We start from the raw sequence: 15,166 nt of genomic DNA on the forward strand, positions 1-15,166 counted from the left end.
TGTCTGCCTGTGTCCATTCAAGCGAAAGGACAGTTTGTTGCTGGTCATTCCCACACAGAATGCATCACAGTGTAGGCAGGTCAGTTGGTAAATCACATGGGTGCTTTCACACGTGGCTCTGCCTTTCATCGTGTACACCTTCCGGGCTACAGAACTGGAGTAGGTGGTGGTGGGAGGGTGCATGGGACAGGTTTTACACCGGGGGCGGTTACAAGGGTAGGAGCCAGAGGGTAGGGAAGGTGGTTTGGGGATTTCATAGGGATGAACTAAGAGGTTACGAAGGTTAGGTGAACGGCGGAAAGACACTCTTGGTGGAGTGGGGAGGATTTCATGAAGGATGGATCTCATTTCAGGGCAGGATTTGACGAAGTCGTATCCCTGCTGGAGAGCCACATTCAGAGTCTGGTCCAGTCTCGGAAAGTGTAGTGTTGGCAGAAGAGCCAACACCGTGTTGCTAGAGGAGGCCAAAATGCACGCGTTTAATTACACACAGACTGGTGCGAGGTCTGGAACAAGGTAAAAGTAATTATCCTATAAAGAAAAGAACGTAGTTCTTGGAATACTTAACTTTAATCCACAATTGGAGAACATTGCTCTTGTTTAGACATTATTACACTGAATATAAACTGGTAATGGTGCCTTGCTAGGTCATAGCAAATGACGTAGCTGAAGGCTATGCTAACTATCGTCTCGGCAAATGAGAGCGTATTGGTCAGTGTAGCTTCGCTAGCAAAGTCGGCTGTACAACTGGGGCGAGTGCTAGTAAGTCTCTCCAGACCTGCCGTGTGGCAGCGCTCGGTCTGCGATCACTGACAGTGGCGACACGCGGGTCCGACGTATACTAATGGACCGCGGCCGATTTAAAGGCTACCACCTAGCAAGTGTGGTGTCTGGCAGTGACACCACAGAAAGTATCCTGTCACAAATGGGGCACTTTTGTGGTTCTTCTGTGGGAGGTTCTGGGTTTGAGGGGATGAGGAAGTGGCTCTGGTTATTTGCTTCTGTACCAGGTCGGGAGGGTACTTGCGGGATGCGAAAGCTGTTGTCAGGTTGTTGGTGTAATGGTTCAGGGATTCCGGACTGGAGCAGATTCGTTTGCCACGAAGACCTAGGCTGTAGGGAAGGGACCGTTTGATGTGGAATGGGTGGCAGCTGTCATAATGGAGGTACTGTTGCTTGTTGGTGGGTTTGATGTGGACGGACGTGTGAAGCTGGCCATTGGACAGATGGAGGTCAACGTCAAGGAATGTGGCGTGGGATTTGGAGTAGGACCAGGTGAATCTGATGGAACCAAAGGAGTTGAGGTGGGAGAGGAAATTCTGGAGTTCTTCTTCACTGTGAGTCCAGATCATGAAGATGTCATCAATAAATCTGTACCAAACTTTGGGTTGGCAGGCCTGGGTAACCAAGAAGGCTTCCTCTAAGCAACCCATGAATAGGTTGGCGTACGAGGGGGCCATCCTGGTACCCATGGCTGTTCCCTTTAATTGTTGGTATGTCTGGCCTTCAAAAGTGAAGAAGTTGTGGGTCAGGATGAAGCTGGCTAAGGTAATGAGGAAAGAGGTTTTAGGTAGGGTGGCAGGTGATCGGTGTGAAAGGAAGTGCTCCATCGCAGCGAGGCCCTGGACGTGCGGAATATTTGTGTATAAGGAAGTGGCATCAATGGTTACAAGGATGGTTTCCGGGGGTAACAGATTGGGTAAGGATTCCAGGCGTTCGAGAAAGTGGTTGGTGTCTTTGATGAAGGATGGGAGACTGCATGTAATGGGTTGAAGGTGTTGATCTACGTAGGCAGAGATACGTTCTGTGGGGGCTTGGTAACCAGCTACAATGGGGCGGCCGGGATGATTGGGTTTGTGAATTTTAGGAAGAAGGTAGAAGGTAGGGGTGCGGGGTGTCGGTGGGGTCAGGAGGTTGATGGAGTCAGGTGAAAGGTTTTGCAGGGGGCCTAAGGTTCTGAGGATTCCTTGAAGCTCTGCCTGGACATCGGGAATGGGATTACCTTGGCAAACTTTGTATGTGGTGTTGTCTGAAAGCTGACGCACTCCCTCAGCCACATACTCCCGACGATCAAGTGCCACGGTCGTGGAACCCTTGTCCGCCGGAAGAATAACGATGGATCGGTCAGCCTTCAGATTACGGATAGCCTGAGCTTCAGCAGTGGTGATGTTGGGAGTTACTTTCCAGTTCATCTTTATCTCTCCCCATATATTTTTAATTTCATTTTCATTTCAGCCTCATGTTACACTTTCCACCTTCTAATACCATGTCACCCTCACAACACCCCCACAACGACCCCATTAAGTTTTACTTACATTCCCTCCGCAAACATGCCTTTGCCCTAGCCAGATTACGCTCCCATATTCTATTTTCTCAGGCTTGTCTGACATTTGGCATTACCCCCAAAGGCCTCACACTTAAAGTTCCCATCTCTGGCTGCAACCCTTCTTTCCATCAGTCCTTATACCAGTTCCAAACTGAACAATCCATTGCCCTCACCCACCTAATCCTTCACCTACACATCAACTCAGCCAATGGACACACCCGTCAACTCCTATCCTTAATAAAAGTCCTTAATCTTTCCTCTCCCACATCCACACCGGCTGTTCAGAGCATCCTCCTACAGGCCAACTGCAAATTAGAACAGCATGCCACCCTCCACCTCAAAAAACTATCCAATCTCCTGGTTTCCCACCTCCGGAAAGGCAACTCACTCATCCTTCACAACCTTTCCAGCAAACCTCAAACTCCTCTCATTGCACGCAAACCCAGTCTCCCCCATCTACTCAATCTCCCACTTCCAGCTCCACTCCCTCCAAAACCTCAAAATTCCAATCAACACAATCTGGAACCACAACACCCTAATTCAGTAGTTAACCTTTGCTCCAAACCTCTCTCCCAATCCGAAACCTCTGTCCTATCTAAAGGCCTCACCTTCAGTCCCACTCCCAGATCCAACCAAACAGCTCTTGTCAAAGATTTACTGTCCTACACTCATACTCTCTGCTGGAAATATCACTTTGCCACGAAGAAAAATGATCCTAATCCTACTCGTAATGAACCAACTCCCTTAGACACTATCCAAATTGAACCCTGCCTGGAACAGTTCCGTCCTCCATCGCAGCGGGACCCACCTCCTCTTCCTCAAAATCACCCTCTCCAAACCTTCCAGGAATTTCTGACTTCCAGCCTTGCATCTCAGTCCTTCTTAAAAAACCTTATTCCTACTCCCAACATCACCACTGCTGAAGCCCAGGCTATCCGTGATCTGAAGGCTGACCGATCCATCGTCATTCTTCCGGCGGACAAGGGTTCCACGACCGTGGTACTTGATCGTCTGGAGTATGTGGCTGAGGGAGTGCGTCAGCTTTCAGACAACACCACATACAAAGTTTGCCAAGGTAATCCCATTCCCGATGTCCAGGCAGAGCTTCAACGAATCCTCAGAACCTTAGGCCCCCTGCAAAACCTTTCACCTGACTCCATCAACCTCCTGACCCCACCGACACCCCGCACCCCTACCTTCTACCTTCTTCCTAAAATTCACAAACCCAATCATCCCGGCCGCCCCATTGTAGCTGGTTACCAAGCCCCCACAGAACGTATCTCTGCCTACGTAGATCAACACCTTCAACCCATTACATGCAGTCTCCCATCCTTCATCAAAGACACCAACCACTTTCTCGAACGCCTGGAATCCTTACCCAATCTGTTACCCCCGGAAACCATCCTTGTAACCATTGATGCCACTTCCTTATACACAAATATTCCGCACGTCCAGGGCCTCGCTGCAATGGAGCACTTCCTTTCACACCGATCACCTGCCACCCTACCTAAAACCTCTTTCCTCATTACCTTAGCCAGCTTCATCCTGACCCACAACTTCTTCACTTTTGAAGGCCAGACATACCAACAATTAAAGGGAACAGCCATGGGTACCAGGATGGCCCCCTCGTACGCCAACCTATTCATGGGTCGCTTAAAGGAAGCCTTCTTGGTTACCCAGGCCTGCCAACCCAAAGTTTGGTACAGATTTATTGATGACATCTTCATGATCTGGACTCACAGTGAAGAAGAACTCCAGAATTTCCTCTCCCACCTCAACTCCTTTGGTTCCATCAGATTCACCTGGTCCTACTCCAAATCCCACGCCACATTCCTTGACGTTGACCTCCATCTGTCCAATGGCCAGCTTCACATGTCCGTCCACATCAAACCCACCAACAAGCAACAGTACCTCCATTATGACAGCTGCCACCCATTCCACATCAAACGGTCCCTTCCCTACAGCCTAGGTCTTCGTGGCAAACGAATCTGCTCCAGTCCGGAATCCCTGAACCATTACACCAACAACCTGACAACAGCTTTCGCATCCCGCAAGTACCCTCCCGACCTGGTACAGAAGCAAATAACCAGAGCCACTTCCTCATCCCCTCAAACCCAGAACCTCCCACAGAAGAACCACAAAAGTGCCCCATTTGTGACAGGATACTTTCCGGGACTGGACCAGACTCTGAATGTGGCCCTCCAGCAGGGATACGACTTCCTCAAATCCTGCCCTGAAATGAGATCCATCCTTCATGAAATCCTCCCCACTCCACCAAGAGTGTCTTTCTGCCGTCCACCTAACCTTCGTAACCTCTTAGTTCATCCCTATGTAATCCCCAAACCACCTTCCCTACCCTCTGGCTCCTACCCTTGTAACCGCCCCCGGTGTAAAACCTGTCCCATGCACCCTCCCACCACCACCTACTCCAGTCCTGTAGCCCGGAAGGTGTACACGATGAAAGGCAGAGCCACGTGTGAAAGCACCCACGTGATTTACCAATTGACCTGCCTACACTGTGACGCATTCTATATGGGAATGACCAGCAACAAACTGTCCATTCGCATGAATGGACACAGGCAGACAGTGTTTGTTGGTAATGAGGATCACCCTGTGGCTAAACATGCCTTGGTGCATGGCCAGCACATCTTGGCACAGTGTTACACCGTCCGGGTTATCTGGATACTTCCCACTAACACCAACCTATCCGAACTCCGGAGATGGGAATTTGCCCTTCAGTATATCCTCTCTTCCCGTTACCCACCAGGCCTCAATCTCCGCTAATTTCAAGTTGCCGCCACTCATACCTCACCTGTCATTCAACAACATCTTTGCCTCTGCACTTCTGCCTCGACTGACATCTCTGCCCAAACTCTTTGTCTTTGAGTATGTCTGCTTGTGTCTGTATATGTGTGGATGGATATGTGTGTGTGTGTGTGTGTGTGTGTGTGTGTGTGTGTGTGTGTGTGTGTGCGAGTGTATACCCGTCCTTTTTTCCCCCTAAGGTAAGTCTTTCCGCTCCCGGGATTGGAATGACTTAAAACCCACATCCTTTCGTCTTTCCCTCTCCTTCCGTCTTTCCTCACGATGCAACCATTGGTTGCAAAAGCTAGAATTTTGTGTGTGTTTGTGTGTTTGTTTGTGTGTCTATCAACCTGCCAGCGCTTTCGTTTGGTAAGTCACATCATCTTTGTTTTTATATATATATACGCTGATAAGTCGACAAATGCCACTCCTGTCATCTTCTGAGCTTCGAAGCCATCTCCTAGAAATTGTGTGAGATTTAGCAATGTCCAGTAGAGCTTGCACCTGGACGAAATCCAGATTGCTGAGGTATAACGGAGGGGTCATGTGATAAGCAATTTAAAATCAGTCTTTCCAGCATTTTGTAAAGACGGAAAAGTAGTGCAACTGGTCTAAAATTCTTTGGATCATTTCCTTCTTTGCCAGGCTTCAGCAAAGCAATCAGCCGACTCTTCTGCCATATCTTTAGAATTTTGTTTCTGCTTACACAGTTATCAAAAAGTTGGAGAATCCATTTCTTTGTATTTAAGCCAAAGTATTTAATTTGCTCTGTATATCATCTAAGCCAGCTAATATGCCATTTTCACTTTGTTTGATAGCCTTCTATAGTTCTTCCATGCTGAATGACGATGTAATGTCATTACTTTCCTCTTGCTCTTCTCATTACAATTTCGGTTTTTGTGGTTTGTGTGCTGGTTTCCTGTTCATCAGTAACTGATGTGCTATTTGATTGGCAGTGATATTATGATGTGTAGTGGTCTTAGTCGAATCATTGTTTAGGCGTCTCAGAAGTCTCCAAGCCTTAGGGCTGTCTCTTTTCAGATTCACGTTTTCTATAGTTTCAGTTCACTTATCCCTTGTTGCCTCCCTTATAGAGGAAATAAGATTGTTTCTTGCTTCCACAGTTGCTTCACTGAAAGGGTTTTCTTCAAATAAGCTGCATTCAGTTAGTAGGGTGGCTTGGTCTGAAGTAAGCCCGGGGATATAACACGTTCGACAGCCACGGCAGATAGACATACTTGAACATCTGTTTACAGCCGCTGTGAAGGTGTCATAGCATTTGGGTATTGGTTCTATACAAGATTCTTCTATGTCCAGCAATTTTGCAAATATTGACCAATCAGCCTTCTTAAAATTACACCTTCTCCGAAAAGATACCTCCTGTGGTCTTATAGCAGCAAATAATTGACACATTATTGGTCTATGCTGTGATTTGGGTATTGGGGAGCAGATTGATTTTACAAACTGTTGGCTGATACTGCTGCTACCAAAAATTAAGTCAGCATTGTAAGCTCGCCTCCACCTGCCGCTGTTAAAAGATCCAGGCAGTTTTGCATCATGGATTAAAGTCAGGTGACTTGCTTCTGCCCATACTTGTACTGCTGTACCATTTTCATCTTCACAATCATAGCCCCAAATGCTACTATGGCTGTTGAAATCACCGATCACTATCTGCACATGTTTATTTAACAAAATTGGGTGGTTTGTTAACAATGAATTCAGTGCCAGTTGGTTTATAAAGCGATGTAATGGCGCAATTAACTGTTTCTAGAGTGAGAATTTCAATGTTTTTTTCCTCCTTGAATGCTGTGGATAAGATCTGGATGAACAAAGATAGCACTTCCATATTTATCATGTGGTCTTTTGATGGTGAGACACATTCCGTCTATTTTTGGTCTGCACATGTCACAAATTCTGTGTGTCTCCTGCATGCACAGTACAGGCACTGGTGCTGACTGCACTGTTCTCTTAGCAGTTCTTCTTTGGCTGTTATGCCTTCTGTGTTAATAGACATAATCGTTAACTGTGGCCCTGAAAAGGGCTCAGGTATATATGTTTCTGGTGTGAAAGGATCAGCCGTCAGATTATTTTGAATCATATTCTGGCATTGCCCAGGGTGCGCCCGATTGCTTTTATCATCACTCTAGACCACGCGCGCGTCCGAGGCAGTCACTCATGCTGTAGCAGTGAAGTCTCTTCATATTATTTGATCACAATATGTGCTGTAACTCCCACCCACCTCCCCAGGGGTAAAAACCCCTGCAACCCCATACTTAATATGACTGTCCCAATTGTTTAACATTGCTTTGAAATTTTTTTGAATTTTTTTTTTTTTGATGCGAATGCCGTACGTGTGTTGTTCCTCATTACATGTCTTCACATTTCCATGCATAACTAATTAAATACTTAACACAATTTAATAAAAATGGTCTCAAATGAAAGAAAATGAACTGTTCTCACTCTATGGCCTCCGGTCAATGGAGCGTACGTCTTGCGTTCAATGTTTTAATGCATTTCAACTTGCTGTGGCGAATCCCGTACGCGCGTGGTAGGAACTCTAGACCACGCGCGCGTCCGAGGCAGTCACTCATGCTGTAGCAGTGAAGTCTCTTCATATTATTTGATCACAATATGTGCTGTAACTCCCACCCACCTCCCCAGGGGTAAAAACCCCTGCAACCCCATACTTAATATGACTGTCCCAATTGTTTAACATTGCTTTGAAATTTTTTTGAATTTTTTTTTTTTTTGATGCGAATGCCGTACGTGTGTTGTTCCTCATTACATGTCTTCACATTTCCATGCATAACTAATTAAATACTTAACATTAACTATTTGATTGGCAGTGATATTATGATGTGTAGTGGTCTTAGTCGAATCATTGTTTAGGCGTCTCAGAAGTCTCCAAGCCTTAGGGCTGTCTCTTTTCAGATTCACGTTTTCTATAGTTTCAGTTCACTTATCCCTTGTTGCCTCCCTTATAGAGGAAATAAGATTGTTTCTTGCTTCCACAGTTGCTTCACTGAAAGGGTTTTCTTCAAATAAGCTGCATTCAGTTAGTAGGGTGGCTTGGTCTGAAGTAAGCCCGGGGATATAACACGTTCGACAGCCACGGCAGATAGACATACTTGAACATCTGTTTACAGCCGCTGTGAAGGTGTCATAGCATTTGGGTATTGGTTCTATACAAGATTCTTCTATGTCCAGCAATTTTGCAAATATTGACCAATCAGCCTTCTTAAAATTACACCTTCTCCGAAAAGATACCTCCTGTGGTCTTATAGCAGCAAATAATTGACACATTATTGGTCTATGCTGTGATTTGGGTATTGGGGAGCAGATTGATTTTACAAACTGTTGGCTGATACTGCTGCTACCAAAAATTAAGTCAGCATTGTAAGCTCGCCTCCACCTGCCGCTGTTAAAAGATCCAGGCAGTTTTGCATCATGGATTAAAGTCAGGTGACTTGCTTCTGCCCATACTTGTACTGCTGTACCATTTTCATCTTCACAATCATAGCCCCAAATGCTACTATGGCTGTTGAAATCACCGATCACTATCTGCACATGTTTATTTAACAAAATTGGGTGGTTTGTTAACAATGAATTCAGTGCCAGTTGGTTTATAAAGCGATGTAATGGCGCAATTAACTGTTTCTAGAGTGAGAATTTCAATGTTTTTTTCCTCCTTGAATGCTGTGAATAAGATCTGGATGAACAAAGATAGCACTTCCATATTTATCATGTGGTCTTTTGATGGTGAGACACATTCCGTCTATTTTTGGTCTGCACATGTCACAAATTCTGTGTGTCTCCTGCATGCACAGTACAGGCACTGGTGCTGACTGCACTGTTCTCTTAGCAGTTCTTCTTTGGCTGTTATGCCTTCTGTGTTAATAGACATAATCGTTAACTGTGGCCCTGAAAAGGGCTCAGGTATATATGTTTCTGGTGTGAAAGGATCAGCTGTCAGATTATTTTGAATCATATTCTGGCATTGCCCAGGGTGCGCCCGATTGCTTTTATCATCTTGATCGCAGATCATCACAATCTTCTCAGAGGCTCCTTTCGTGTAGATTATCAGCTGTTTGTCTATCAAGGAACCAAGTGGTTCAAGTACCAGAGATGGAATTTATCTCAAGCACTAGCATCCAACCTAGCTCTCAATGTGAGATGTCACTAATGCCTGTGGAACCTCTATGATCTGTGCAGTTTACGCAAACACAAATGTTTTTGTTGATACATAAAGTTGTATGTACTTGTGAAGCATGGTGATCTGGCAGCTTGTAGCTCACTTCTACCCACTAGTGTGCATAAGTGAGGAGCAACACAACTACTTAAGATTACTTTCATTAGTAGAACAGACAGTTTTCTGCACGAAGTTCGATACCATTATTTTCCATTGTTTACAATGAGTCACCTATTTAACAACTGTGTCAAATATTTTTAAAGATAAAGTTTATGATTCTGCATTATTTACTGACTGGTTTCAGTGTTTTAAAACAAATGTATACTGCAGTGTACAGCTTTTCATACTTTAGAAATTATAGACAGAAATTGGAGAAATAAGCAGAAAAATAACAAATCATTAAGATCATACACTCATTTCATTTCTTTTTTTTATGTTTCCAGTCTACTGACTGGTCTGATGCTGTCTATCTTTCTCTGTCTTATGCTAATCTTCTCAGCTGCTCACAATGTTGCATATAATTAACTTAAAAGGTGTGCTGAAACATTGCAGCCAAGTGTGGTTTGAGTGATGAGCTTCCTCTAAATGTCATTTCCACAGCTGAACACAGCATTGCATCCTGTACACATTAACGTTTTACAATCAGTGAAGAGCACGATAGGACATGTCTCACATTTTGTTTGCAAATGCTAATGTGTCCCACATGTGAAACATACATATAACAGAGAACAGACAGAAACATGCAAATCAAGAAGTTGATGGTTTAAGCATACACAAATTTGTTACTTGTGATGAACAAATTACAATTCCATTTTAAACTGGAGGTAGTATATATCACCTTTGCTGTAAGTGTAGATGGAAGCAAACCATACATTACATACATTTCAAAAAATGAAAGCACTTACAATCAGATTCGAAGTTCTTCCACCAAAGAGCAAAATCAACTGGGTGGTGGACTCACTGCCAATGAGTGTTGCTGTATGTCTCCAACGTGGACATGGTCCAATTAGATCAAGAATTTCCACATCCTTATTCCACACAGACAGGATTACTGGTTTTGTGTTCACTGGTCGTGTAGGTGAAGTGCGCCCACCAATTATCAAAAGCCTCCCATTATGAAGTGGTATGCAAGTTGAATGCATTGCAGCCAGTGACGAATCTCCTTTTGGAAGAGGAGAATGAAGAGTGACATGCTGAACTGTAAAATCCGTAGTATTAACAATACTAATTTCACTGAGCCTGCTGTGTTCTTGACTGTAGCTCTTTCCGAAGCCACCCACTAGTGCTATGCGATGTTCGTCCAGTCTTCCACTAGCATGACCAAATCGTTCTGGTATCCGCCCCTGGACTGGTAACACAGACCAATGGAGGGCACTGTCTTCAGAATAACAGAGTAAATTTTGTGACATGTTAATACTTTCTATTTTCCTATCATCACTGAACCAATTCTCCAGCACCCCTTTGGATGCTATGGTCAAAGTATAATGGCAGCACATAAGATGAAAACTTTCAAATTCATCAAATGGTTCCAGTCTCACAACATTATTCACTTTGCCTTCCTCTGTGAGAAGCTTTAAGGCCTCATATGCAGACATGGATGCACATGCACTCCAACCCTACAAATAAGAAAAAGTATACAATTCATTGAGTCCAGTATTCATATTATGGTTTGCAGAAAATTTTACCCCCTAAAGCATGAAAAAAACCCAAAAATAAAACTACTGAACTAATACAAAAAAGTGTTTTTATGTATAATGAAACCGTTTGGTAGATATACAAACTAGTAATATACTATTTACATTAATAATCAAGAAATGACAGGATGGTAAACTGTTATAACCTAAAAATATTATGGGACAGTCTTCAGGAAATGACGGTACTGCACATTTTCTGGATTTTTACCGAGATAAACTCACACTGCAGAGTTTTTCTACAGCATGACAATGTAGGAGTTGGCACAGAAACAGCTAAGTAAAAACTCCAAGCAATTCACACATTTATTTATACGTAACAGCCAACTTCAGAACTTTCCTTTGTGTAAGACTACCTGTACAAGATTTATGTGCCAAACTGAAATATAGATTCACATATTTTACTGTTTGTGTCACTTCTGCATAATCTTTCACTAACTGTATCGAAACCTATTTGTATTGTTATCATCAACTGCGGGCTTAACCTTACTTGTGCTCTTTTCAAATTTTTGAGAACAGTAGGCCTATCCTAACGCAAAACAATCATTCTCTAATTACACAGTACAATTATTTGAGAAATAGGTTTTTTTATAGAATTTCCGAACGTTTAAAATTATATTTTTGTAAGTTACTGATACAAGTGTTGTTGGATAATTTATTTCATAGCAAATCAGCATTTGTGATTCACAGTTACTCCCAAAGAATAAAGCACACTGAATTATTTCTGAGAATTTTTGGAAGTTACCACTGTCCTGTGCATAATCTAATTTGCAGTAAATTGTTATTCATGATATTTCTATTGTTACATCTAGTTTTCCTTTAAAGATAGCTATGTACTATCAACATTTATCATAAATTAACTCTATTTATGAGTTTGCTAATGACCATAATTAACCTCAAAAGTTTTAGGAAATTAGCAATTTTATCACAGATTCTTCTGTTGCCTTAATATAAATCTAGTTTTGTTTCAATTCTTATAGGAAATTAGTAATCTTTTTAGCACAACAGATATAAAAGATGATCAGGCTTAGTTTAAAGTTTTTTTTCCCTGTCCTGTAACACACTGCACAAGCCAAAATGCTGCCCCACTGTAACTGCTGTTCTCAAACATGGGGTGACTTAGTTGCTTTTGTAATCAGCTGGAAATCACCCTGGCAGCTGGTGTGAATAGGTGTGTTGGAAGAATCTTGACAGTCATGTACCTGTGGTACCAGTACCGAAGATATCTCAGGTACTATCCACTCCTGTGGATCCTGTCTTCTATGTAGAAATTACATGATCTGTCATTACTTGTCGACTTGACTATGAGTGGTGTTTCACTAATAGATCTAGAGGCCCTGTACTGTATGGATGGGACCAGGGAGGACTCAGGTATTAGTTATACTGATCTCCCTAACCAACAAGTTCAAGGTGCTGTCTTTCAGTGGCACTGAAAGTAAGCAAGTGGAACTCACTTCACCTGTTTTGGGGAAACCTGTTTTGTCCAGTGTCAAGAGGAGGCAAACACAAATGGGTAGGGTCTATTAACTGTTGACAGTTGAAACATACGGCGAATGATGGTAGCCCTTAGGGAAATGGCAGCAAGAGACAGGAAAGGACACCATGTGTACTTAGTATGTATGCCTGGGAGCCTCATTCAACATGTTGTAGAGGCTACTCTGGGAACAGGGAGCAACCAGCTGCAGATTGTGGCACACATTGGAACAAATGATGCCTGCTGTCATGCTCGGAGGTAGTACTTGGACCATTCCAGCATGTGGTAGAGAAGGTTGAGAAGACAAGTCTTGCACAAGGAGTTTCAATTAAACTCACAATTTGCAGCATTGTCCTCTCATCTGATCGTGACCCCTTCATTCAGAGTCGAGAGGAAGGACTGAACCAGGGACTAAGGAGGTTCTGTGATAAGCTAGGATGTAATTCCTGAGCTTGCACCATAGGCTTGAGAACTGCAGGGTCTCTCTAAATGGGTCAGGTGTGCACTACACATTAGAGGTTGCTACTCCCATAGCTGAATGTGTGTGGGGCACATGCAAGACCTTTCCTTTTTTTTTATAGATTAGGCAACTCTCCATCCAATCTAGATAACAATATTTGTAGGAAACCCAGTATCAGTGTAAGACCGAAAGAAATGTCTAGGGATTAACTGCCAAAGCGTTCACAACAAAGTTTCAAAGTTCCAAGAGCTCCTGAAAAGCTGTGAAGCTCACATAATACTAGATACAGAAAGCTGGTCGAAACCTGAAATTGATGGCAATGAGATTCTTGTGGAAAGTTTAATTGTACATCGAAAGGATAGGCCAATAGGAAATGGAGGTGGTTTATTTGACACAGTAGACAAGAAACTTAAATCCACTGAGATTGAAATTGAAGCTGCATGTGAGATTGTTTGGGCAAGACTCAGTAACAGGGGTGGGCATAAAATAGTAATTGGATCATTCTATTGCCCACAAGACTCATCCTACGATATAACCAAAAACTTTCCAATCATACTGTAATCATCAGTGGAGAGTTTAAACTTCTAAGAAACAGAGACTACTGTGTAATAGATGTAAAACAAAGCATAGGACTATAGAGAGTGAGATGCTGAATGAAATGCATTTGGCTGTCAAGAGAGCAACGTATGTGGTCTTCAATGGCTACCATAGCAGAATATTGTCAAATGATCTTTCACAGAAACCAAATAAATTCTGGTTATATGTAAAGGCTATCAGTGGAGCCAAAGTTAGTATCCATTCCCAGAAAATGAGACAGGAACTGAAACTGAGGGTAGAAAAGCAATAGCTGAATGAAACTGAGGGTAGAAAAGCAATAGCTGAAATGATTAACTCTGTTTCCAAATGTTCCTCCACAAAGGAAAACCCAGCAGAATTGACCTAGTTTAATACTTCTACAACTGAAAAAATTAGTAAAATCAGTATTAGTGTAAGTGGTATTGAGAAACAGCTGAAATAATTAAAACTTAAGAAAGCTCCAGGGCCCCATGGAATCCCTATTAGATAGTATACTGAATTTTCAGCTGAGTTAGACCCTCTTCTAACTACAATCTATTGTAGATTCCTTGAATAAAAACCCGTTCCCAGTAATTGGAAGAGAACACAGGCCACACCTTCTACAAGAAGCATAGTAGAAGTGATCTACAAAATATCATCCAATATCCTTGACATGGATTTGTTGTAGAATCTTAGAACATACTCTTGAGCTCAAACATAACGAGCTATTTTGGACAAAACGATCTCCACACAAACCAGCATGGATTCTAAAAACATTGATCATGTGAAACTCAACTTGCACTTTCCTCACATGACATACTGAAAGCTTTCTGATCAAGGCAGTCAGGAAGATGCAGTATTTCTCGATTTCCAAAAAGCATTTCACTCAGTACCACACCTATACTTACTGTCAAAAGTTTGATCAATTGGGGTACCAAGCAAAATTTGTGACTGCACTGACAACTTTTTGGTAGGGAGGACACAGCATGTTGGATGGAGAATCATCGTCAGACATAGAAGTAGCTTCAGCTGTGCCCACAGAAGTGTGTTGACACCCTTGTTGTTCATGTCATATATTAATGACTTCGTGGACGGTATTAACAGTAACCTCCATCTCATCAAATTCCTGATTTGGAGTTTGAACAGGACTAGTGATCAATTTACTCTCATTTATCCCTCTATCAACAAGATGCAGTTACCTATAATGAAGTACTGTCAGAAAGAAACTGCATAAGTATTCAATCAGATCTTGACAAGATTTCACAGTGGTGTTAAGATTGGCAATTTGCTTTAAATACTAGAAATGTAAAATTGTGTACTTAAAAAAAAAACATAATATCCTTTGACTATAACGTCAGTGAGTCTCAGCTAGAATCAGCCTCACACAAATACCTGGGTGCAACACTTTGTAAGGATTTGAAATTGAATGAGGAGATAGGCCCTGTTGTGGGTAAAGCAGATGGTAGACTTCGGGTTATTCACAGAATACTGGCAAATACAATCAGTCTACAAAGGAGATTGCTTACAAATTACTCGTGCAACCCATTCTAGAATATTGCTCAAGTGTGAGACTCATACGAAATATGACTAGCAGTGGATATTGAATGTATACAGAGAAGGGCAGCATGAATGGTCACAGGTTTGTTTGACCTGTGGGAGAGTGTCA

General features: G+C 42.8%; 1 protein-coding gene across 4 annotated transcripts in view; it reads right to left on the reverse strand.

Annotated features, from left to right (window-relative positions):
- LOC126252996 (tRNA wybutosine-synthesizing protein 4-like) overlaps positions 1-15,166 on the reverse strand; it is a 63,840-nt gene that overhangs the window by 32,052 nt on the left and 16,622 nt on the right. For all 4 annotated transcript variants that reach the window (XM_049954027.1, XM_049954028.1, XM_049954025.1 and 1 more), the window contains exon 6: positions 10,226-10,936. In XM_049954027.1, coding sequence (XP_049809984.1) covers positions 10,226-10,936 — 711 coding nt within the window. The remainder of the gene's footprint in view (positions 1-10,225; positions 10,937-15,166) is intronic.

This window comes from Schistocerca nitens, chromosome 4 (assembly GCF_023898315.1).
Source record: "Schistocerca nitens isolate TAMUIC-IGC-003100 chromosome 4, iqSchNite1.1, whole genome shotgun sequence".
NCBI lineage: Eukaryota > Metazoa > Arthropoda > Insecta > Orthoptera > Acrididae > Schistocerca > Schistocerca nitens.